General features: G+C 49.3%; 3 protein-coding genes across 11 annotated transcripts; 1 reads left to right on the top strand and 2 right to left on the bottom strand.

Moving 5' to 3' along the window:
* Positions 1 to 322: 322 nt before the first annotated feature.
* On the bottom strand, positions 323 to 2,258 carry B3GNT8 (UDP-GlcNAc:betaGal beta-1,3-N-acetylglucosaminyltransferase 8). Of its 4 annotated transcripts, none has more exons than XM_049902291.1 (2): positions 2,130 to 2,258; positions 323 to 1,683 (listed from the first exon to the last, which is right to left on the bottom strand). In XM_049902291.1, exon 2 carries the CDS (start codon positions 1,627 to 1,629, stop codon positions 436 to 438), a length of 1,194 nt encoding a protein of 397 aa, XP_049758248.1. In that variant the 5' UTR covers positions 1,630 to 1,683; positions 2,130 to 2,258; the 3' UTR covers positions 323 to 435. The 4 variants fall into 4 exon arrangements, with proteins under 4 accessions (XP_049758248.1, XP_049758247.1, XP_049758249.1 ...); XM_049902290.1 differs by having other exon boundaries at positions 323 to 1,661; XM_049902292.1 differs by lacking the exon at positions 2,130 to 2,258 and adding an exon at positions 2,032 to 2,118 and having other exon boundaries at positions 323 to 1,661.
* A 3,013-nt stretch (positions 2,259 to 5,271) lies between these two features.
* DMAC2 (distal membrane arm assembly component 2) lies at positions 5,272 to 17,861 on the bottom strand. 5 transcript variants are annotated; one of them, XM_049901411.1, is made up of 9 exons: positions 17,825 to 17,850; positions 16,622 to 16,726; positions 12,334 to 12,419; positions 11,426 to 11,622; positions 9,866 to 9,946; positions 8,969 to 9,105; positions 8,174 to 8,336; positions 7,010 to 7,205; positions 5,281 to 5,613 (listed from the first exon to the last, which is right to left on the bottom strand). In XM_049901411.1, the coding sequence occupies exons 2-8, from the start codon at positions 16,671 to 16,673 to the stop codon at positions 7,028 to 7,030; spliced, it is 894 nt and encodes a 297-aa protein (XP_049757368.1). In that variant the 5' UTR covers positions 16,674 to 16,726; positions 17,825 to 17,850; the 3' UTR covers positions 5,281 to 5,613; positions 7,010 to 7,027. The 5 variants fall into 5 exon arrangements, with proteins under 5 accessions (XP_049757367.1, XP_049757369.1, XP_049757370.1 ...); XM_049901410.1 differs by having other exon boundaries at positions 5,272 to 7,205; positions 17,825 to 17,849; XM_049901414.1 differs by lacking the exon at positions 12,334 to 12,419 and having other exon boundaries at positions 5,276 to 7,205; positions 17,825 to 17,842.
* Positions 17,862 to 18,678: 817 nt separating this feature from the next.
* On the top strand, positions 18,679 to 20,701 carry ERICH4 (glutamate rich 4). Of its 2 annotated transcripts, none has more exons than XR_007519380.1 (2): positions 18,679 to 18,844; positions 20,265 to 20,353. XR_007519380.1 is itself a non-coding variant. In XM_049901915.1 (2 exons), exons 1-2 carry the CDS (start codon positions 19,435 to 19,437, stop codon positions 20,472 to 20,474), a joined length of 384 nt encoding a protein of 127 aa, XP_049757872.1. In that variant the 3' UTR covers positions 20,475 to 20,701. The 2 variants fall into 2 exon arrangements, 1 of the variants encoding a protein (XP_049757872.1); XM_049901915.1 differs by lacking the exon at positions 18,679 to 18,844 and adding an exon at positions 19,435 to 19,608 and having other exon boundaries at positions 20,265 to 20,701.
* Positions 20,702 to 21,451: the final 750 nt, after the last annotated feature.

The raw sequence follows: 21,451 nt of genomic DNA, 5'->3' as shown, positions 1-21,451 counted from the left end.
CGGAAACTTTCACAAGCTGGCGGGGCAGCCTTGGCAGGCGGGAAGGGGGTGGGGGTCTTCCTGGGTTGGCCTCCTGCTCTCTCACAGCAGGGAGGAGCAGGACTGGCGTCCAGCAAGGTGGCCAAGGGGCCCATTGCAGCTGGCCCTGTCCAGTCAGGCAGGATCAGTGTTTAGTGTGGGGTCAGGGCACAGATGAGCTTTGCTCCTCTGTCTACCGCTCCAGGGCCTCACAGACGCACAGACAACTCCAGGCCTCAGAGTGGGGAGTGCATGTTTTTTAAAAAAACAAAAAAGTAGACAAAAACAGTCTCCCCACCCCCCCCCCCCCCCCAGGAGTTGCTTAGATAGCCTAGGTCCTAGGACCTCCTCCTGCCCATCAAGGCCCAGGAGAGGCTGAGCCAGGTCTCACACTGGCTTGGCCCTTCCCACCCAGGCTCAGCACTGGAGCTGTGGGTCCTGCAGGTGTTTCCAGAGCCGAATTCTGTCCTGGGGGCTGAGGGGCCGGACCAGCAGCAGGTCACGGACAGCACAGGGCTCAGCAGTGCGGTCTGCCGGCCAGGCTGTGTGGAAGCCTGGGTGGGCTCGGGGCACCAGACCCAGGGCACGGAAGCACAGGCCAGTGTAGACGTCGTTGAAGGGGAAGGGTGCCACACGGGCAGCCGCCTGCAGCAGCCAGGGTGCCAGGCGCCCAGCAATGATGTAGCCACCGCCGCTGGCATACGCTGGGTACTCTCCTTCAAAGAAGGTCTCAGGCACATAGAAGGGTCCTCCAGGCTTCCGGAGGGGCTTGGCCTGGGTGAAGACCTCACCCAGGTAGAGGCCCCGGGCCCAGACCGGGGGCAGGCCTCGCAGGTGTTCTAGCAGAGCAGGGGTGCGCACAAAGGCATCGTCCTGAGCGTGCAGGACAAAGGTCACATCGGGGCAGTGGTGGCCCAGCCAGGCAAACAGCAGCAGGTCCTTGAGTGTCTGGTTGAAGGGGACGTCAAAGAAGTCCCAGAGCAGCAGGTCGCTATATCGATGGCTCTCCCAGGCCACCAGTGAGCTCAGGTCAGGGCCCCCCCGACCCAGTGGGGACCCCAGCAGGAAGAGCAGCCGAATCCCCGGAGCTGGACGACCCCACGTCTCCCTCACAGCCTGTCGTTCTGCAAAACGCCCTGGTTCCGACTTGACAGCCAGCAGTAGGTAGGGGACGTCTGTAGCTGAGCAGCTGGCCACTTGGCCGCCGCCACCCACAGGCAGCCACTGCGGGAAGGTACGACAGGCTGCCGACAGCAGGAAGTGGCGGAGGTCCTCGGGATAGGAGTCAAAGTCAGGGATATCGTTGGCAGCGGCAGCCCCCCAAGCCCGGCAGTCCCCTGCCTCAGTGCTGTCCCCACTGGGCAGGGTCCCTAGCTGCCACTGCTGCTGGTTCCAGTAAGCCGAGGGTAGTGGTCCAGTCTGGCCCAGGCGGGCAGAGAGGTTGGCAGGCAGGGTGGGCTCAAAGTTGGCTGGCGTGGGGCCTGGTGGTGTGCCCCGGGGTCCTGGGTAGGCCTTGCTGAGCCGAGGGTCGTATGCCCACTCGATGTACACCTTGAGGCCCAGAAGCGTGAGCAGTGCTGACAGGCAGAGAAGGCACTTGGGGCAGCGCATGACCCGGCCCAGGGAAGGGGCCACCTCGGGAGCTGCAAGGGAGCCACGGGGGGCCTTTGGGGCATGGGGATGGGCCTCAGAGGGGACCCAGTCTGGCCCCATGGCAGACAGCCTCTCAGACCCCCCACAGACCCTGCCAACCCCTGTACCAGCTTCTCCCGTCCCAGACCCTCCCTCAACAGGGGCCTCCCACCCCCACCCAGGGACCCGACTGCCCCCATTCCTAGACCTAGGAATCTCCCATTCCAATCCCACTCCAACCTTCTGCTCTTTCAACTCTCTTGGAGTCCCCCTCCTTCCACCTTCCTAAAATTCCAGAGGTCTACCTGTCCCTGACCCCACCCCAGGGCCTAGGGATCTGGCCTGGCTAGCTCACACCCCACCCCCATTCATTCCTCTCACCAGGAATCAGGATCACTTATTCCCATTCTGGGGCTGGCTCCTTCTTCCTCCCTCCCCCAGCAGAGGCTGGGGAACCAAGGATCTTGCTCCCTCTTTACCTGTGGGTCTGGCTCCCACCAGCTCCTGGTGCCCCGACCTCAGTCAGGCCCTCCCTCGGGTCTCCCTTCTGCCCGTCCGAGCGTGGGTCTAGCAGCCCAGCCAGTCCAGGGCTAGGAGGGAGCGGGAGGCTGGGAGGGCCCCAGGGGCCGGGAGGGGCCGGGGCGGGGCCGAGGGAGGGGAGGGAGAGGGCGGGCGGGCGCCAGACCGGAGTGCTGGGGCTCTGGCGTGTTGGGGCTGGTTTTCTGGCAAGACTGCTGGGAAACATGCAGGGGTGGCCAGAGACACGGCAGACCTTTCGAGGCCTGGGAGGGAAGAACTGGGAGCCTGGGGTCAGGGAGGCCGAGTCCCAGGGAGGGTGAAGTCAGCTCCAGACCTGAGCCTGGGCTGGGTAGTGTCAGAGTGACCCAGGGCGAGGCCGAGTCCCAAGCCGGCAGAGACAGGGAGGCTGAGGGGCTGGCGCCCGCCGCGGGAAGGAGGCGGCGTGAATGTGCTGAGTGGGATTGGATGGGCCTGGCCAGAGATAGGGATGTTTGTGGTTGCTGCCCAGAGTCGGGTGGGGGTGGGGAAGGGGCTGGTGAGGAGGAGAGGGAGTTAGACGGGAGGAGGGCTGGAGAGAGACATCGTGGAGGGAGGAAGAAGCAGCCAGGGGAGGTCTGGGGGGCAGGCAGGGAGGAGAGAGGAGAGACGGGTGAGGCAAGGACTGGAGAGAACTAAGAGAAGAGAGAGAGACAGAGAGAACGGGAAGGTGAGGAGGAGGAGGAAATGGAGTTGGCGAGAAAGAGAAGGGCAGCTGGGAAGCCCATTGGGGAGAGTAGCAGGGAAGAGTGCTTTAGAGAGGCAGGTGGAGAGAGACAGGGGTGTGGGCAGAGAACAAAAGCCAGACCTGTGAAGATGGAGAAGGGAGCCGGCCAGGAACCAGAAACAGCAGATTGAAGGGGAAGAAGGAACAAGCGACAGGGTAGGGGGCACAGGGACCCTGGGGCCTAGCTGACCCCTGCACCTCCTCCATCCCCATCAGTGCCTGGGTGGCCTGTGAGGAATCCTCTCCTGTCCGTCCCCACCTCCAGCCCTGGAGTCCTCGGCCCTGGGGCCTGGGCCCCTTCCACAGCTGCACAATGACTCCAGAACACTCACATCCGGCTCCCCTGGGACGGAGACAGGGAGGGTGCCTGCCTGTGTTTACCTCCCTGCCCTCCAGAGGCCTCTGCTGTTGGGGCTGCATCAGCTGTCTGGGGAGGCGGATGGGTGGGGCTTCCTCCTGGGATGAAACTAGGGCTAAGCCTGGGCAGACCCTTCTCCTCATCATCCTGGCTTGGGGAGAGACTGTCCAGACCATCTCAGGGACCCTGTCTGTCAGCAGCAACACTTTATTATTTGTCCAGCGCTGACTTCCTCCTCCTGTTTGAATAATGGAGTCCTGGGAACAGCTGGAGGAAGAGGGGTTGGAAGTGCTAAGTTCTAATGGAGAAGGATGCTAGAGTGGGGTGTGACAGCCAGGGGGTGGGGGCAGGGGCTTGAGAGCCTCTTGGTTGTGGGGGGGCGGGGTAGCGGATTCTGGGGCCTCCTTACCCCAGGGCTGGCTTATCTAGCTTCTGCCAGGGGGCACAGAGATTCTCAGCCTGGAGTACTCTGCCCCTGGTGGGGGTTTTTGGAAATTTCTGAGGGTGAAACTTTGGCTGCTATGTGCATCAGTCTGGGTCTAATCAAGAGACAGAAACCACACAGCCATTTAAACGGGGAACTTTAGAATAATTAACTATCACAGGGAATTATTAACTGTAACAGAGGGGTTGGCTAGTAAGAGCTGCTTTCTTGTGGAACACTGGGGAGGTTGGAATATGATAAATCGAATCCAACATACCTGTCTCCTTAAGCCTTTGGACTCCCTCTTCCATGTTATGCCAGGGCAGTTCTGGCATCTCAGCCTCATTAACTATAGGTCACTGCTGAGTCCAAGTTCTAGTCCACCGGCCAAGTGAGCTGTTAAAACCACCTCCAGCTGCACAAGCTAGCCCATTAAATCTGGAATTGTTATCAAGTGCACACATATCAACGGAATAGCCTCATACGCACGCAAAAGCTGGACAATAAGAAGGCCGAAGAATTGATGCCTTTGAATTATGGTGTTGGCGATGAATATTGAATATACCACGGACTGCCAGAAGAATGAACACATCTGCCTTGGAAGAATTATAGCCAGAGTGCTCCTTAGAAGTGAGGATGGCGAGACCTTGTCTCACATCCTTAGGACATGTTACCAGGAGGGACTGGTCTCTGGAGAAAGGCATCATGCTTGGTAGAGGGTCAGCGAAAGAGGAAGACCCTCAACGACATGGATTGACACAGTGGCTGCAACAGAGGGCTCAAACATAGCAACAGTTGTGTGAGGATGGTGCAGGACCTGGCAGTGTTTCGTTCTGTTGTACATAGGTTTGCCACGAGTTGGAACCAACTCGAAGGCACCTAACAACAGTTTTAGATTCCACCCTCATTGGTCTAACACTCTTAGAATCTATTCCTGTACATGTCCCCCAGGTTTTATATACATATATATTTGGAAAGTCTTGCAGTTCTTTTGGTGAATAAACTATTCCTTCCTGGCCATAGTGTGTACCTGTCCCCTGGAGCATGCTGAGACTTCACCTAGTTACGTATAGACCTAGTGGCAGCAAGAGCTGGTTATGATGTCTTCAGACATCCCATTTCGAGGCATCAAGCACAGGAAGCCGGATAGTCTTCTAAAACCCCAGCAGAGAGGGCAGAGTGACTTGGGTGTTCAAGATTGTCAGTCTCCTGTGGTCGCAACCACATGTCTTCATTCCAGATTTCAGGAACCCATTTTTACCAACAAATGCCCTAACTTTCCCATGAGAAACTTGTGCAGACTGTTAATTCAACTGTCATAATTCAACAACCTACAAAATCAAGTTTTGTGTTGGGTTTTTGGCACTATCAGCCCCACAGCTATAAGAAATAAGAACTTCTTTAAGGGCTGTCATGGAAGCACTGATTCCCAGACTAACTTGAGCTAAAGGACCTCAACTTATCATTTTCTATTTGTAAGCACTCAAAAGAATGCATCCTTCACCCTAGTATTTAGGATCATTAGGGCTCCCAAGGCATGTGCCTCATTTGGCACCTCATCACCACCAACGCCAGGTGTCTTAGTCATCTCGTGCTGCTATAACAGAAATACAAGTGGATGGCTTTAACAAAGAGAAATTTATTTTCTCACAGTCTAGTAGTCCAAATTTAGGGCATCAGCTCCAGAGGCTTTCGCTCTCTTGTCACCTTTGGAGCAAGGTCCTTCTTGTCAATCTTCCCCTGACAAGGAGCTTCTCCATGCAGGAACCCCAGGTCCAAAGGACATACTTTGCTCCCACTGCTTCTTTCTTGGTGGTACGAGGTCCCCCGTCTCTGCTTGCTTCCCTTTTATCTCTTGTAAGATAAAAGGTGGTGCAGGCCCCACTCCAGGGAAACTTCCTTTACATTGGATCAGGGATATGATCTCAGTAAGGGCGTTAAAATCCCACCCTAATCCTCTTTAACATAAACTTAAAATCACAAAATGGAGCACAACCACACAATACTGGGAATCATGGCCTAAACAAGTTGACACATATTTTTGGGGGACACAATTCAAACCATGACACCAGGTGACAGCTTGATCACCTGTGATGCCAATGCATGCTGTGGGTTTCTAGCCTCTCATTTCCCATTGGCAAGGAGATCAATACTATGCTCGAGCCCAAGGGCATGAGCAAACCAATCCCCAAAACCCATCTTTGTGAATCTATCTCCTAGGATACTCTGAGTACCGATTCTGTATTAGTTCAGATCCAATCAGGAGAGAAAAAACAGAGAAATTTGAACAGGGAAAGTTTAACACAAAGTATTAAATATAACGGTGGGTTGGAATAATGAGGGACTGGCTAGTAAGGTGCCTTGGAACTTACTGGAAATCCGCTCCCTGGGGTACGGGGAAGAGTTGTTCGTAGGGAGGCACCTCAGCAGAGGCACTCCCCTATGAAACCACTGGGTGAGGGGGCCGGGGAAGCTGCTGGCCCCCTGGCACTGCAGATCAGGGTGCTGGAAAAGTCATAGGAGCTGGGCACAGGGGAAGCAGCACATGCTGTAGGACCTGCTGAGCGAGCGCACCAGAACTAGAACCAGGAAGCAGAAGCCTTTTGTCTTGTAATGTCTCTCATGCGCCCTCTACTGAAAAAGCTTAGTATCATGCAAGTTGGCAAAGGAAAAATATTTTAAGGGCCCAGATCCATTTTCACAGAGTAGACAAGAGTTGAATTTGGAGCCAAGCGTCAATAAATTGATAACCATGGGACTGGCGGGTGCTACTGGCATTTTGTGAGTGTGGGCCAGGGGTGCTGTACGGCCTGCAGTGAGCTAAGCGGTCCTGCCCTGGGAAGAACCGACCCTGTGTCAGTCAGGGTCTCTGTAGGAAACAGCAGTACACACAAATGAGGGTAACTTGAGAAGGGTCTCTTGACAAGTAGGGGCAGGGTGTGGGACAGCCACAAAAGAGAGTGCAGCCCCTGGGGGCTGCTTACAACAGGGTGCCTTCACCTCCCCCAGGCCTGAGGGAGAGGTTATTGGAACTTGGAAGGAGAGGTGTGTAGAGAGGGTGGCCTAACAGGAGCTGTGACCTTCAGCCAAGTGTGCAGCCAGCCAAGGTACCCCTACCCCGAAGCAGGAAATAAATATCCCCATGGCTACACACCCTCCTTTCCTCTGATCTCCTGCCAGGGCCACAGCCCATTGCTCCCCATCCCCTGCGCTGAATGAACCCAACTGTAAGCCAAAGGGCAGAAGCATGAAGAGCTGGTCAGACACTGCACATGGCCCACCGAGATCCGCTTACGTGGGGAGGGGTTGAAGGCTAGGCAGAGACAGGGCCGGCTGCATCCCGAGCCTGTTCCTCTGGTGCCAACTTCAGGCCTTGGGCCCAGTTAGCCCCCAGAACCTTGCAGTTGGGCAGCATCTCCTCCACCAAGATCTGAATGAGGCTGGGGTTGGACACGGCAGGGAGGTCTGAGATGTCCAGCCTGCGGAGGTTCCTGGAAGGAGGGAAGCAGGGTGGGAGGCCAGCATGAAGACAGTGTGTGTGTGAACCCCACTTCAACCCCTAGTTTCCTAAAATTAAAAAAAAAAAATCTTCACCACACACCAAAGTTCACTGTAGCATTCAATGGCCAAAAGGTGGAAACTACAGAAATGTCTTACCAACAGATGAATGGATAAACGCAATGTGGTATATACGTACAGTGGAATATTACTCAGCCATAAAGAGAAATGAAGTCCTGATGCATGCTACACTTGGGTGAGCCCTGAAAACATCATGCTGAGTGAAATAAGTCAGTCACAAAAGGACAAACATTGCACGATGTCATTTATATGAAATAAGCAAATATGTAGAAACCAAAGATTATTAGTGGTGACTGGGGTGGGAAGGAGGGAAAAAAGGGAGTTACTGCTTAGAGGGCTGTGAGTTCATGTTAACAGTGGTGGAATAATCTGGAAAAGAATAGTGATGACTGCACAATATGAAGCATGTAATCAATGTCACCGAATTATAAATATAAAACTTGTTGAATTAGGAAATGTTTTGTTATGTCTATTTTTACACACACACACACACACACACACACACACACACAGTTTTCATAAAAACCTGCCCAGAAAATGGCAGAGCTGTCCAAAGTCCATGTAACCCACTATGCTAATCAGAAGTAGATACCTCTGGCTCCTATTGTTCTGCAGCAGTGTAAACATCATGGATTTTTCATTAAGACAGAAAACAAAAAGGCAAGACAAACTACGAGCCTCTGGTTCTCTCCAAGGCCCGCTGTGACTGCGCACCTGTGCCCACCTGCCAGGAACACTAGGCCGCGATGGAGGCAGGGGAGGTGGGGAACTGCCCAGCCACGCCCCCTCCTCACTCGCTCTCCCACACCTGGGCTGGGAGGGATGTGTGCGGGCAGGGACCCAGGCTGGGCAGGCGGGGGTGGGCATGCTGGGGTCTTACTGGAAGTGGTGGAGGCAGGCGAGGCCCCGTTCAGAGATGCGGGGGCAACCGGCCAGCGAGAGCTCCTGCAGAGAGTCAGCCAGTGGGTGGAGGTGGCTGAGACACCAGTCATCCACATGGGGACAGCGCTGCAGCCAGAGGGACTGAAGCTCCTTCAGGGGCACTGCAGGGGGTAGAGGAAGGATGGCAGCCAGGATCTTTGTGGAGCCCACACTGAGAACCCTTATGGAGCTCACAAGGACCCTTCTGGAGCCCACACCAAGGACACTGCCAGAGCCCAGCACCAAGGACCCTTCTGGAGCCCACCATCAGGACCCTTCTGGAGCCCAACACTGACGACCCTTCTAGAGCACACCACCGAGGACCCTTGAAGAGCATACCACTGAGTACCCTTCCAGCACACACAGCCGAAAATCCTTCCAGAGCCCACAGTGAGGACCCTTCTGGAGTGCCCACCACCAGGGACCCTTTCGGAGCCCACCACCAAGGACCCTTCCAGAGCCCACTACTGAGGACCCTTCTGGAGCCCACCACTGACGACCCTTCCAGAGCCCACCACCAAGGACCCTTCTGGTGCATACCACTGAAAACCATTCTGGAGCCCATAATGAGGACCCTCCCGGAGCCCACCACCGAGGACCCTTCCAGAGCCAACCACTAAGAACCCTTTCAGAGCTCACACTGAGGACTCTTCTAGAGCCCACCACCGAGGACCCTTCAGGAGCCCACCACTGAAGGGAGACACTTAGAGACCTTGCCCATACCACCCCCGCAACCCCACTGCACTCCACTCACAGAGGTTGTCCAGGCCGTTGTAGTTGAGGGCACACCCACTGGCATCCACAGCCTCTACAGGCACTGCCTGGAACTTCAAGAAGTCAAGAGAGAAATGGCCACGGCCACTTGGCCTGATCCACTCCTCGCCCTGAAACCTGGAGAAGGAAGAGATGGGGGGTCAGCAGGGCAACCCGCACCCCAGGCCCCCAACCTCCTATGTAATACTATTATTGTTCTTTGCTTGGGGCACTTACTATGTATCAGGCCCTGTACTAAGGACTTTATATATATGGTCTTATTGGATCCCTGTGACAATCCCAGCAAAGATGGAATGTTTTCACCATTTTACATAGCCGGAGACTGAGGGTGACAAAGATTACTAACAGTAGTATGAGAGAAAAGAGCTATGATGGAAGAACCCGCGTAGATGGGCAGAGGATACGAGAGGTGCCCAGACATGGGTACCATTTCCAAGGAAGTTCCTGGAGGAAGTGCTCAAACCAAATGAGGGTTTTAATTGGAACAAAGATGGGAGTAGATGAGGTCTACATGAATCATGTTTTTCAGAAAAGAATAAAAGAAGGAGAAAAAAAATGAAGAAAGAAGGAAGGAAAGAAAAACGGAAAAAGGAGAAAAGAAAGAAAAAGACACATGGAGCACACATGCTACTCCAGGCCTTGTTACAAGTGTTTAGGTTGTGAAATCTTATTCAGTCTTTCCTACAAACTTTGCAGGTTACAGACTATTACCATTCCACTTTACAGATGACAAAACTGAGGCTCAGGAATGAGCCCCCAGGCCTCACAGCCAGCAGGCAGCAGAGACCAGGGACTCACATGGAGTCTGCGTGACTGCAGAGCCCCGATCTGAGAAATGCTTGACAGCCTCCCCACCCCAACACCAGTGCTGTCATACTTGACTGCGCCTCCCTGCTTCAGGATGAAAAAGGCGCCTGTGATGTATGGGCCATATTGATTCTTGATGGAGAGGAAAGATCTGCAAAGAAAACCACAGGGGAGGGTGAGGCCTGGGAACAGCACACCTGGCACCACACCTCAACTGAGAGGGTCAGAGTCCAGAGCACCAGATCTAAGACAGCCTGACAGACAAAGTCAGGCCATAAATACTGAGGCCCACCTAGTGCTGGAGCCCTGGTGGCTCTGTGGTTAAGCACTTGGCTGCTAACCAAAAGGCCAGACTTCAAAGCCACCAGCTGCTCCTTGGAAACCCTATGGGCCAGTTCTACTCTGACTTATAGGGTTGCTATGAGTCGGAATTGACTCAACGGTAACAGGTTATTAAGTGCTGGGCACTGGGGGACACAGTAGTGACCAAGACAGATAACAGGCCCTGTCCTGTGCAGCTGACATTTTAGAGGGAGGCAGATAACAAACCAGGAAACAGCAGCAAATTATATTGTCGATTCCACCTAGAAAGTAAAACAGGGAATGATCGGGAGTGTCTTCAGAGGGCAGAGCGGATGGAGGAGGCGGATTTAGATTGGGTGTCGATAAACACTTCTTGAACGTGAAGACTGTTGAAATGGCCAATGTTTTGTTACCTATATATTTGTTAACACAATTAAAAAAGAAAGAAAAATGCTTCTTGGAGGTGACATGTACAGGGATCTGAGTGGTGAGAAGGGATGTCGAGGTCAAGGCAAGAGCCTGCCAGTTGGTGGTGGGGTGGGGGAGGGGGCGGTAGGGGGTGTCCTCTGGTAGAAGGTTGAAAAGTCAGTAAGGGCCAGGTCTTTTAGGCCTTGAAGTTTGGCTTTTATTCTAGTTGCAATCAGAAACCATTTAAGGGTTTTAGGCAGGGTGGTAATGCTATCTGCTCTGTGTTCTTAAGAGTCCCTTGGCTGCTTTCTAGATTATGTCAGACTATACACCAAACCAAACCTACTGCCGTCTAGTCAATTCTGACAGAGCAAAACTGCCCCATAGGGTTTCCAGGGAGCGGCCGGTGGATTTCAACTACCAACCTTTTGGTTAGCAGCCAAGCTCTTAGTAGTCACTGCGCCGCCAGGGCTCCATAATAGACTATAGGGGGCAAAAAGCGACCAGTCATATTACTGCAGTAATCCACCCAAGAAATAAAGTGGCTCAGACCAGACCACAAAAAGTGGAGGTGGTGGGAGCTAGTCAAACTGACAATATTTTGGCATTTTATTGATGGACTGGTTGTGGGGGGTAGAGAAGCAAAGAGGAATCAGAGATGACTCCTTAGAATTTGGCCCAAACAACTGGGTGGGCTGTGGTGCTTTTTACTGAGACTAGGAAGGCATGGGGGTGGGCAGATTTTAGGGGGGAATCAAGGGTTTGGTGTTAGCCATATTGAGATGCTGGTGGGCAGCCCGGTTACTATAGGAGTCCCTGGAGGACATAAAGATGCAAGAGTCAGCAAGGGGCTCCCTGAGGCCATTCAGAACCTCAGCAGATGGATCTGGACAAGGTCATGCAGGCCAGGGGTTCTTACCGATTTTCCAGCTGTACCTTCAATGCCTGCTTACGGAAAAAGTACTCCCTCAGAGCCTGCACATCGTAGAAGTGGTCACCCAGGAACTGGACCAGTGTCCTCCTCTTCCTCTGATTGCCCTTGGGGCCCACCATCCTGCTTAGGTCATGGACACCCCTGGTACTGCTGTTCCATACTGGGACCACCAGGCACAGGGACTGGGGAAGGGGAGAGGAAAGGAGGGACTGGGCCTGGAACCTCCTGTGAGAGACAGAACTGGGTCCCTCAGTTTTTGCTCCATGTATACTTGGCTCCCTGGCTCTTGCTAGATTCTCCTTTTAGAACTTCCAGATTCTGCCTTTGGAACTGCCAAAATTTCCCCATGTTTTTTTTCAAGTTCTCCCCCTTAATCAACCCAACATTCTCTCCTTGGTTTAATCAAACTTTCTTGGTTTTCCCAATCTTTTATCTCAACGCATTCATTATCTGACCTTTTAATTTCCCATAAATTCCCCCTTTAATTTTTATCCAGTTCTCTCTGGGGATTCCTGAATTACCAGTTTCTTTCCCCCTGAAAACAAAAAAACCAAACCCGTTGCAATTGAGTCAATTCTGACTCATAGCGACCCTACAGAACAGAGTAGAATTGCCCCATAGGGTTTCCCTGCAGCTGGTAGTTCTGAACTCTGACATTTTTGGTGAGCAGCTGTAGCTCTTAACCACTGCCCCACTCCAAATCGCCCTTCTCTTAAAGCCTCAAACTGTTCCTTTTCTTGCCCTCAAAGGTCTCCTCTTCACTTGCCCCAAATTCTCTTTTTGTTTTAACCAAATTCTCTTGTTTTTCAGCCTGGTACTGGTACAATGACAGATACATTGACCAACGGAACACAATTGAGAACTCAGACGTAGATCTATCCAACTACGGTAACCTGATCTTCGACAAGGGCCCGAAGTCCATCAAATGGGGAAAAGACAGTCTTTTTAACAAATGGTGCTGGCAAAACTGGATGTCCATCTGCAAAAAAATGAAACAGGACCCATACTTCACACCATACACAAAAACTAATTCAAAATGGATCAAAGACCTAAATATAAAGCAAAAAACTATGAAGTTCATAGAAAAAAAATAGGATCAATGCTAAAGGCCCTAATACATGACATTAACAGGATACAAACCGTAAGAACAACACACAAACTCCAGAAGATAAGCTAGATAACTGGGATCTTCTAAAAATTAAACACTTATGCTCACCAAAAGATTTCACCAAAAGAGTAAAAACAGAACCTACATACAAAGCCAACAGCCAACATCATCCTAAATGGAGAAAGCCTGAAAACATTCCCCTTGAGATCGGGAACTAGACAAGGATGCCCTTTATCACCATTCTTATTCAACATTGTGCTGGAAGTCCTAGCCAGAGCAATTACGCTAGATAAAGAAATAAAGGGCACCCAGATTGGCAAGGAAGAAGTAAAAGTATCTCTATTTGCAGATGACATGATCTTATACACAGAAAATCCTAAGGAATCCTCACGAAAACCACTGAAACTAACAGAAGACTTCAGCAGAGTATCAAGATACAAGATAAACATACAAAAATCAGTTGGAGTCCTCTACACCAACAAAAAGAACTTCAAGAGGAAATCACCAAATCAATACCATTTACAATAGCCCCCAAGAAGATAAAATACTTAGGAATAAATCTTACCAGAGATGTAAAAGACTTAAACAAAGAAAGCTACAAAACACTACTGCAAGAAACCAAAAGAGACCTACATAAGTGGAAAAACATACCTTGCTCATGGATAGGAAGACTTAACATCGTAAAAATGTCTATTCTACCAAAAGCCATGTATAGATACAATGCAATTCCAATCCAAATTCCAATGATATTTTTAAATGAAATGGAGAAACAAATCACCAACTTCATTAAGGAAGGGAAAGAGTCCCTGGATAAGTAAAGCATTACTGAAAAAGAAGAACAAAGTGGGAGGCTTCACTCTACCTGATTTTAGAACCTATTATACTGCCACAGTAGTCAAAACAGCCTGGTCCTGGTACAACAACAGATACATAGACCAATGGAATAGAATTGAGAATCCAGACATAAATCCATCCACATATGAGCAGCTGATATTTGACAAAGGCCCCAAAACAGTTAAATGGAGAAAAGACAGTCTTTTTAATAAACAGTGCTGGCATAACTGGATATCCATCTGCAAAAAAATGAAACAAGACCCACACCTCACACCATACCCAAAAATGAACTCAAAATGGATCAAAGACCTAAATATAAAATCTAAAACGATAAAGATCATGGAAGAAAAAATAGGGACAACGTTAGGAGCCCTAATACATGGCATGAACAGTATACAAAACATTATAAAGAATGTAGAAGAGAGACTAGATAACTGGGAGCTCCTAAAAATCAAACACCTATGCTCATCCAAAGACTTCACCTAAAGAGTAAAAAGACTACCCACAGACTGGGAAAAAGTTTTTAGCTATGACATTTCTGATCAGTGCCATATATCTAAAATCTACATGATACTGCAAAAAGACAAATAACCCAATTAAGAAATGGGCAAAAGATATGAACAGGCACTTCACTAAAGAAGACATTCAGGTAGCTAACAGATACATGAGGAAATGCTCACGATCATTAGCCATTAGAGAAATGCAAATCAAAAGTACAATGAGATTCCATCTCACTCAAACAAGGCTGGCAATAATTCAGAAAACACAAAAATGTTGAAGAGGTTGTGGAGAGATAGGAACACTTATACACTGCTGGCTGGAATGTAAAATGGTACAACCACTTTGGAAATCAATTTCGTGCGTTCTTAAAAAGTTAGAAATAGAAGTACCACACAATCCAGCAATCCCACTCTTTGGAATATATCCTAGAGAAATAAGAGCCTTTACACGAACAGATATATGCATGCACATGTTCACTGTAGCACTGCTTAAAATAGCAAAAAGATGGAAGCAGCCAAGATGCCCATCAACGGATCAATGGATAAATAAATTATGGCATATTCACACAATGGAATACTACGCATCCATAAAGAACAGTGATGAATCTGTAAAAATTTCATAACACAGAGGAATATGGAAGGCATTATGCTGAGTGAAATTAGACAGTTGCAAAAGGACAAATATTGTATAAGACCACTATAGTAAGAACTCGAGAAGTAGTTTAGACAGAGAAGAAAATATTCTTTGATGGTTACGAGAGTGGGGAAGGAAGGAGGAAGGGAGAGGAATATTCACTAATTAGATAGTAGAAAAGAACTATTTTAGGTGAAGGGAAAGACAACACACAATACAGGAGAGGTCAGCACAACTGGACTAAACCAAAAGCAAAGAAATTTCCTGAATAAACTGAATGCTTCGAAAGCCAATGTGGCAGGGTCAGGGGTTTGGGGATCATGGTTTCAGGGGACATCTAAGTCAACTGGCATAATAAAATCTATTAAGAAAACATTCTGCATCCCACTCTGGAGTGGCATCTGGGGTCTTAAACACTAGCAAGCGGCCATCTAAGATGCATCAATTGGTCTCAACCCACCTGGAGCAAAGGAGTATGAAGAACACCAAAGATAGAAGGTAATTATAACCCCAAGAGATAGAAAGGGCCACATAAACCAGAGACTACATCAGCCTGAGGCCAAAAGAACTAGAAGGTGCCCGGCTACAACAGATACCTGCCCTGACAGGGAACACAACAGAGAACCCCTGAGGGGGCAGAGAGCAGTGGGATGCAGACCCCAAATTCTCATAGAAAGATCAGACTTAATGGTCTGACGGAGACTAGAAGGACCCTGGTGGTCATGGTCCCCAGACCTTCCATTAGCCCAAGACAGGAACCATTCCCGAAATCAACTCTTCAGGCCGGGATTGGACTGGACAATGGGATAGAAAATGATACTGGTGAAGAACGAACTTCTTGGATCAAGTAGACACATGAGACTATGTGGACATCTCCTGTCTGGAGGGGAGATGAGAAGGCAAAGGTGGTCAGACGCTGGCCAAGTGGACACAAAAAGAGAGTGGAGGGAGGGAGTGTGCTGTCTCATTAGGGGGAGAGCAATCAGGAGTATATAGCAAGGTGTATATAAATTTTTGTATGAGAGACTGACTTGATTTGTAAACTTTCACTTAAAGCACATTTAAAAAAAAAAAAAGAGGGAACCTACAGACTGGGAAAAAAATTTGGCTATTAAAAATCAGACAAAGGTCTAATATCTGAAATCTACAGGAAAATCCAGCACCTCTACAACAAAAAGACAAATAACCCAATTAAAAAATGGGCAAAGGAAATGAACAGACACTTCACTAAAGAAGACATTAAAGTGACTCACAGATACAGAAGGAAATGCTCGAGATCACTACCCATTAGAGAAAGCAAATCAAAAGCACAATGAGATACCATCTTACTCCTTCATTACTGGCACAAATCAAGAAAAAAACAGGAAATAACAAATGTTGGAGAGGCCTTGGGGAGATCAGAACTCTTATGCACTGTTGGTGGGAATGCAAAATGACACAACCATTTTAGAAAACAATATGGTGCTTCCTTAGAAAGCTAGAAATAGAAATATCATATGATCCAGGAATCCCACTCCTAGGAATATATCCTAGAGAAATAAGAGTCGTCACACCGACAGACATATGCACACCCATGTTCACTGCAGCCTTGTTCACTATAGCAAAAAGATGGAAACAACGTCAATACCCATCAATAGATGAATGGATAAACAAACTATGGTACATACACACAAATATTATACAACGATAAAAACAATGATGAATCTGTGAAGCATCTCATAACATGGATGAATCTCGAGGGCATTGTGCTGAGTTAAATAAGTCAATCTCAAAATGACAAATATTGTATGAGACTGCTACTGTAAAAACTCATGAAAAGGTTTACACACAAAAAGAAACAATTTTTGCTGGTTATGAGGGAGGGGAGGGGTGCAGATGGAAAAACACTAAATGGACAATAGGTAAGTGGTAACTTTGGTGAAGGGTAAGACAGTACACAATACTGGGGAAGACAGCACAACTTGTCCAAGGCAAGGTCATGGAAGCTCCATGGACTCATCCAAACTCCCTGAGGGACAGAATTGCTGGGCTGATGGCTGTGGGGGCCATGGTCTCAGGGAACATCTAGCTCAACTGGCATAAAATAGTTAATAAAACATTCTTACATTCTACTTTGGTGAGTAGCATCTGGGGTCTTAAAAGCTTGTGAGCTGCCATCTAAGATACTCCACTGGTCTCACCCCTTCAGGAGCATGGAAGAATGAAGAAATCTAAACATACAAGGCAATGATTGGTCCAAAGGGCTAGCTGACCACATCTACCATGGCTTCCACCAGACTTAGCCCAGTACGACCAGATGGTGCCCAGCTACCACCACTGACTGCTCTGACAGGGATCACAATAGAGGATCCCAGACAGAGCTGGAGAAAAATATAGAACAAAATTCTAACTCCCACAAAATGAACTGGCTTACTGGTCTCACAGAGATTGGAGAAACCCCAAGAGTACGAGGGGTTGTTAACCAAAGTCATAAAACAACATGTGTACTGAGTATTTAATAAGAAACTAGTGTGTTCCATAAATCTTCATCTAAAGCGCACACACACAAACAAGATTTCTTTAAAAACAAAAAACTCTTGTTTTTCCCAAATTCTTTGGTTAATTTTGCCTAAACCCTTATTTTTCCCCAAAATTCTTCTTAAACTCTCAACTTCTCTCTGTAATGTTTTCTAAATTAATTCCCTGTTTTTACCTTATTCCTTTTTTTCTCTTTCTAAATTCTCTCCTTAAATTTCCCCAGCTCCTTCCCTTGTTAGGTGCCCTTGAGTCCGTTCGGACTCACAGCCGCCAAATTCACCTCTTGGTTCCTGCCCACCCCTTCGCCCCTTATTATCCCTTTGGTCTCCCATCAAAATTCCTAATTCTCCCATAAATTTTGCCCAAATTTATTCTTCGGCCTCCCGCCCTTGGCCCTTAAATCCCAGAATCTTGGCCAATCCCTTCCAACCCCCTCACCCCGCTTCTAGGTCCCAATTTCGCCTTCCCATTGGCTCCCGTAGTCTTAACCCTAGCTCTGATTGGCTAGACCATTACTCTTCTCGCCGCCCCTCAAAGCTCCCCGCTTTCCCATTGGTTTTTGTCCGCCAAGTCCCCGACCCCTCTCAACCTCTAGAACTAATCCACCGCTTGTGTCCCCATTTTCCCAGTACAATAGCCCCCGGCCTACAATCCCAGCGCGAGGCTTAGCGGGAGAGGCTCCTGTTCCCTTACGGCTCCTTGCCCCTCCCCGGGTGCCAACAGGGGTTCTGAAGGCGGAGGCAGCAGAGAAAGCTTCCGTTTGGGAGGCCCTAAGAGCTCCGATAACCTACCGCCCTGGGCGCCGCCATCTTGCTAGGGTTACGTACCGGAAGGGGCCGATCTTATTTTCCTGTCCCGCCCATGTGTTTTAGTAATAGGCTGCTTCTCTCATGGCCACGCCTCTCTATTTCCCAAACCTCCTCTTAAAGGCGCAGAGTCCCTGAGTGATGCAAAGGAAAGGTTGGCGTTTCCAGTCCACCAGAGGTGCCTTGGAAGAAGACCTGGTGATCTAAAAACAAAGACCAAACCCATTGCTGATGAGTGGATTCCGACTCATAGCGACCCTCTAGGACAGATTAGAACTGCCCCATAGAGTTTCCAGGGAGCGCCTGGTGGATTTGAACTGCTGACCTTTTAGTTAGCAGCCATAGCTCTTAACCGCTCTGACAGCCTGGTGATCTAGTTCCAAAAAGTCAGCTATTGAAAACCCTGTGGAGCACAGTTCTACTTTGACACACATGAGGTCGCCTTGAATTGGAATTTACTCAAGGGCAACCGGTTTTGTTTTCTTAAAGGCACAAGTATCTTTTGGATTAGGGATTGCTCAGAGTGCCCTTTGCACAGCTCTTATGACTCTGGGCCTTTCCCTAGGAGAGGGTGGGCAGTGCTTCATGTAATGTACCGTTTTTCCCTCCTACTGAGGTGAGACTAGCATTGTGAGGTGTTAAACTTCAGGTTGGAGCTCTCAGCATGAAGATTCGATGTGAAGTCTTGTGGATAGAATTATTCATTCATTCATTGCACAAATATTTACCTAGCCTCTACCACGTGGCAGGCATTATTCTGTGTGCTGAGGTTACCACGGGGAACAGGACAGACCCATCGTTCTCTCAGGGGGTCAACATTCCAGGTGGGGAGAGGCTAGATGAAAAACAAATGAGTGAGCAAGCTGACTTATAGTGACCCTATAGGACAGAGTAGAACTGCCCCATATGGTTTCCAAGGAGTGACTGTTGGACTTGCACTGCTGACCTTCTGGTTACCAGCGGAGCTCTTAACCCCTGCGCCGCCAGGACTACAGATAGTGTTTGGTAAGAATCAAATAAAAAGCAAGTAGTACAATAGGGAGTGACTGGGCCCTGGAGCCATCAGGAAAGGCCTCTCCGAAGAGGGGATATTTAAGTGGAGGTGAAGGGTAAGGAAAGAACCACTCAGAGATCTGGGGGAAGAATACTCAAGGCAAAGGCAAGAGTAAGTACAGAGGACCGAAAACACAATAAAATATTATTTTAAAAAAAGAAAATAAAAGAGTAAGTGCGAAGGACCTGAGGTGGGAGGGACCCAGGAGAAGTCCAGAAGCCAGACATCAACAGATACAGGGCGCCCAGGAGGGGCCAGGCTTGGGCAGGTACTGGGAAGAGGCAGGATGAGGTGAACTTTGACCTTAGTGCGAGAGGCTGGGGTTGGACCCTTGTGAGCAGAGTTGAGGTTAGACTTAAGAAGGAAACAGAACACATGAGGCTGGCTGACTCTCCCTGGAGAATGAACTTTGGGACGCCTCTGTCAGCCCCCCTTGGCCCCGCCTGGCTGCCCTTCACTCCCTCCAGCCGCAGCTCCTCAGGGAGCTGGGTCACTCTGGACCTTGCTACTTCCTGCTCCCTGTGGCCACTGCTCAGAGGCTATGGAGCAGTGGAAGCAGATGAGGCAGGCTGGGCTGGTGCCCCTGGAGCTGGGCCCACCCCCGAGGGCTTTGAGGGGGGTCCCCCCAATGGAGAGGCCTGGCCAGGCCCTCGTTCTCCCACAGACGGACACTGACGGTGCCAGGGAGAGGCTGTTGTGGATCTGGGAGGAGCTGGTGAGTGGGGGGTGCGGATGGGGGAATGGGGTGGGGGGAGGGTGAGAGATGGAGAGAGAGAAGTCTGGAAATAGAAAGTGCCAGTGACAGAAATCAAAAGTCAGCAATTGAGAATCAGGAATAAAGAGAAATAGAGGCAGAGGCAGGCGGAGAGAGAGATGGAGACATAGCCCCAAGGAGTGAGAGACAAGAATAAAGAGATACAGAGAGACCAAGAAAGAGACAGAGATGGAAAGCAGAGACTGAGAGCAGAAACAGAGGCAAAGCGACAAAATGTTTGCAACAGAGAGATCAGGGGCAGAGAAGTGGAGAGACAGAGAGACAGGACATGGAAAGATGTAGAGACAGACAAATGGAGACAGAGATCGATAATGAAAGAGGGAGACATAATAAGAGAGACAAAGGAGACAGACTCAGACAGAGAGAGAGGTGGAGATGGTGAGGGATGCTGAAATGAGAGACAGGCAGAGATCAAGAGATACTGTCAGAAGCAGGCTGACAGATCAGGGCCTGAGGTCCAGAGACACACTGAGGCCCTCACCCCAGAGCTTCGGGTCAGGACTTGAGGGGGACCTGCTCCCCCCAGGTCCTGGGTCAGCATGCCAATCCTTGCCTTTTGCTGTGGAATGCCCACAACTTCCCCTTCCCACTGGCAGGGGAACCTCCGCCGAGTAGATACCCAGCTGCTGGACCAGCTGTGCAGCCTGGCGCTCGAGATGGGGGCACTGCGGAAGGAACTGGAAGAGGAGGAGGAGAGCAGTGAGGAAGATGAGGAGGGTGAAGAGCCCCAGTGGAAGCAGGAGGAAGAAGACCTGGAGCCTTCCTGCCCAGCCACAGGCCTCCCTGACTTTGAGATGACTATCTGACTCCTCCCCGTGTGTTTTCAATGAGGTGACATTTATGCAAAGAAGAAGGTAGGATTTGCAGGTCAAATCAAGATTTGGAATCAATACCTTTTCCTTGAGCAAGTGCTTCCTCTGCAGGGGTCTTGGATGAGAGCTGTGGCCCTGTTTGCAGGTGATGTGGAAAGTTTTGCAGAGAAGTTGCAGGTGTATTTGCAGATAAGCCGTGAGCGTGTTGCCGGCGATACACAGAGGTTTGCAGCTGAGAAGCCGATGCTTGCCTGGGACATGTGGCTCTTTGCAAATATGATACAGATTCTTGCAAATAAGGTTTTAGATCAACACTGTCCAATACGGTGGCCACCAGCCACATGTGATATTGATAGTGAGCCCTTGAAACATGGCTAGTCCAAACTGAGATGTGTTGGAAGTGTGAAAGACACCAATTTCAGAGGCGTAGTATGATAACAAGAATGTAAAACATTTCAATAATTTTTTATTAATTACATGTTGCAATGTTATCATATTTTATGTATATATAAATTATATATGAGATTAAAATTATGTAAATTAATTTCTCCTGTTATTTTTTTCGCTTTTTTAATACACAGCTGCTAGAAAATTTAGAATTACATACGTAGCTCTCATCGTATTTTTTAGAATAATATTTTATTGTGTTTTTGGTGAAGGTTTACACAGTAGTTTATGTTCCCATTCAACAATTCCTGCACAAGTTGCTCGGTGACATTGGTTACATTCTACGTAATGCATGTGTAGTTTTTTTTTTTTTAACTGTGGTAACATATATTTAACATAAAATTTGCCATTTTGACCATTTTTAAGTCTACAATTCAGTGGCATTACTTACATTCACATTGTTATGCAACCACCACCACCATCTCTTTCCAGAATATTCTCATCACCCCTAACAGAAACACCATACCCCTTTCTTCTTGCCCTGCACCCCTGGCAACCTCTAATCTATTTTCTGTCTCTGTGCA

This window comes from Elephas maximus, chromosome 11 (genome assembly GCF_024166365.1).
Source record: "Elephas maximus indicus isolate mEleMax1 chromosome 11, mEleMax1 primary haplotype, whole genome shotgun sequence".
Classification (NCBI taxonomy): Eukaryota; Metazoa; Chordata; class Mammalia; order Proboscidea; family Elephantidae; genus Elephas; species Elephas maximus.
This window is presented reverse-complemented; position numbering and strand designations above follow the sequence as displayed.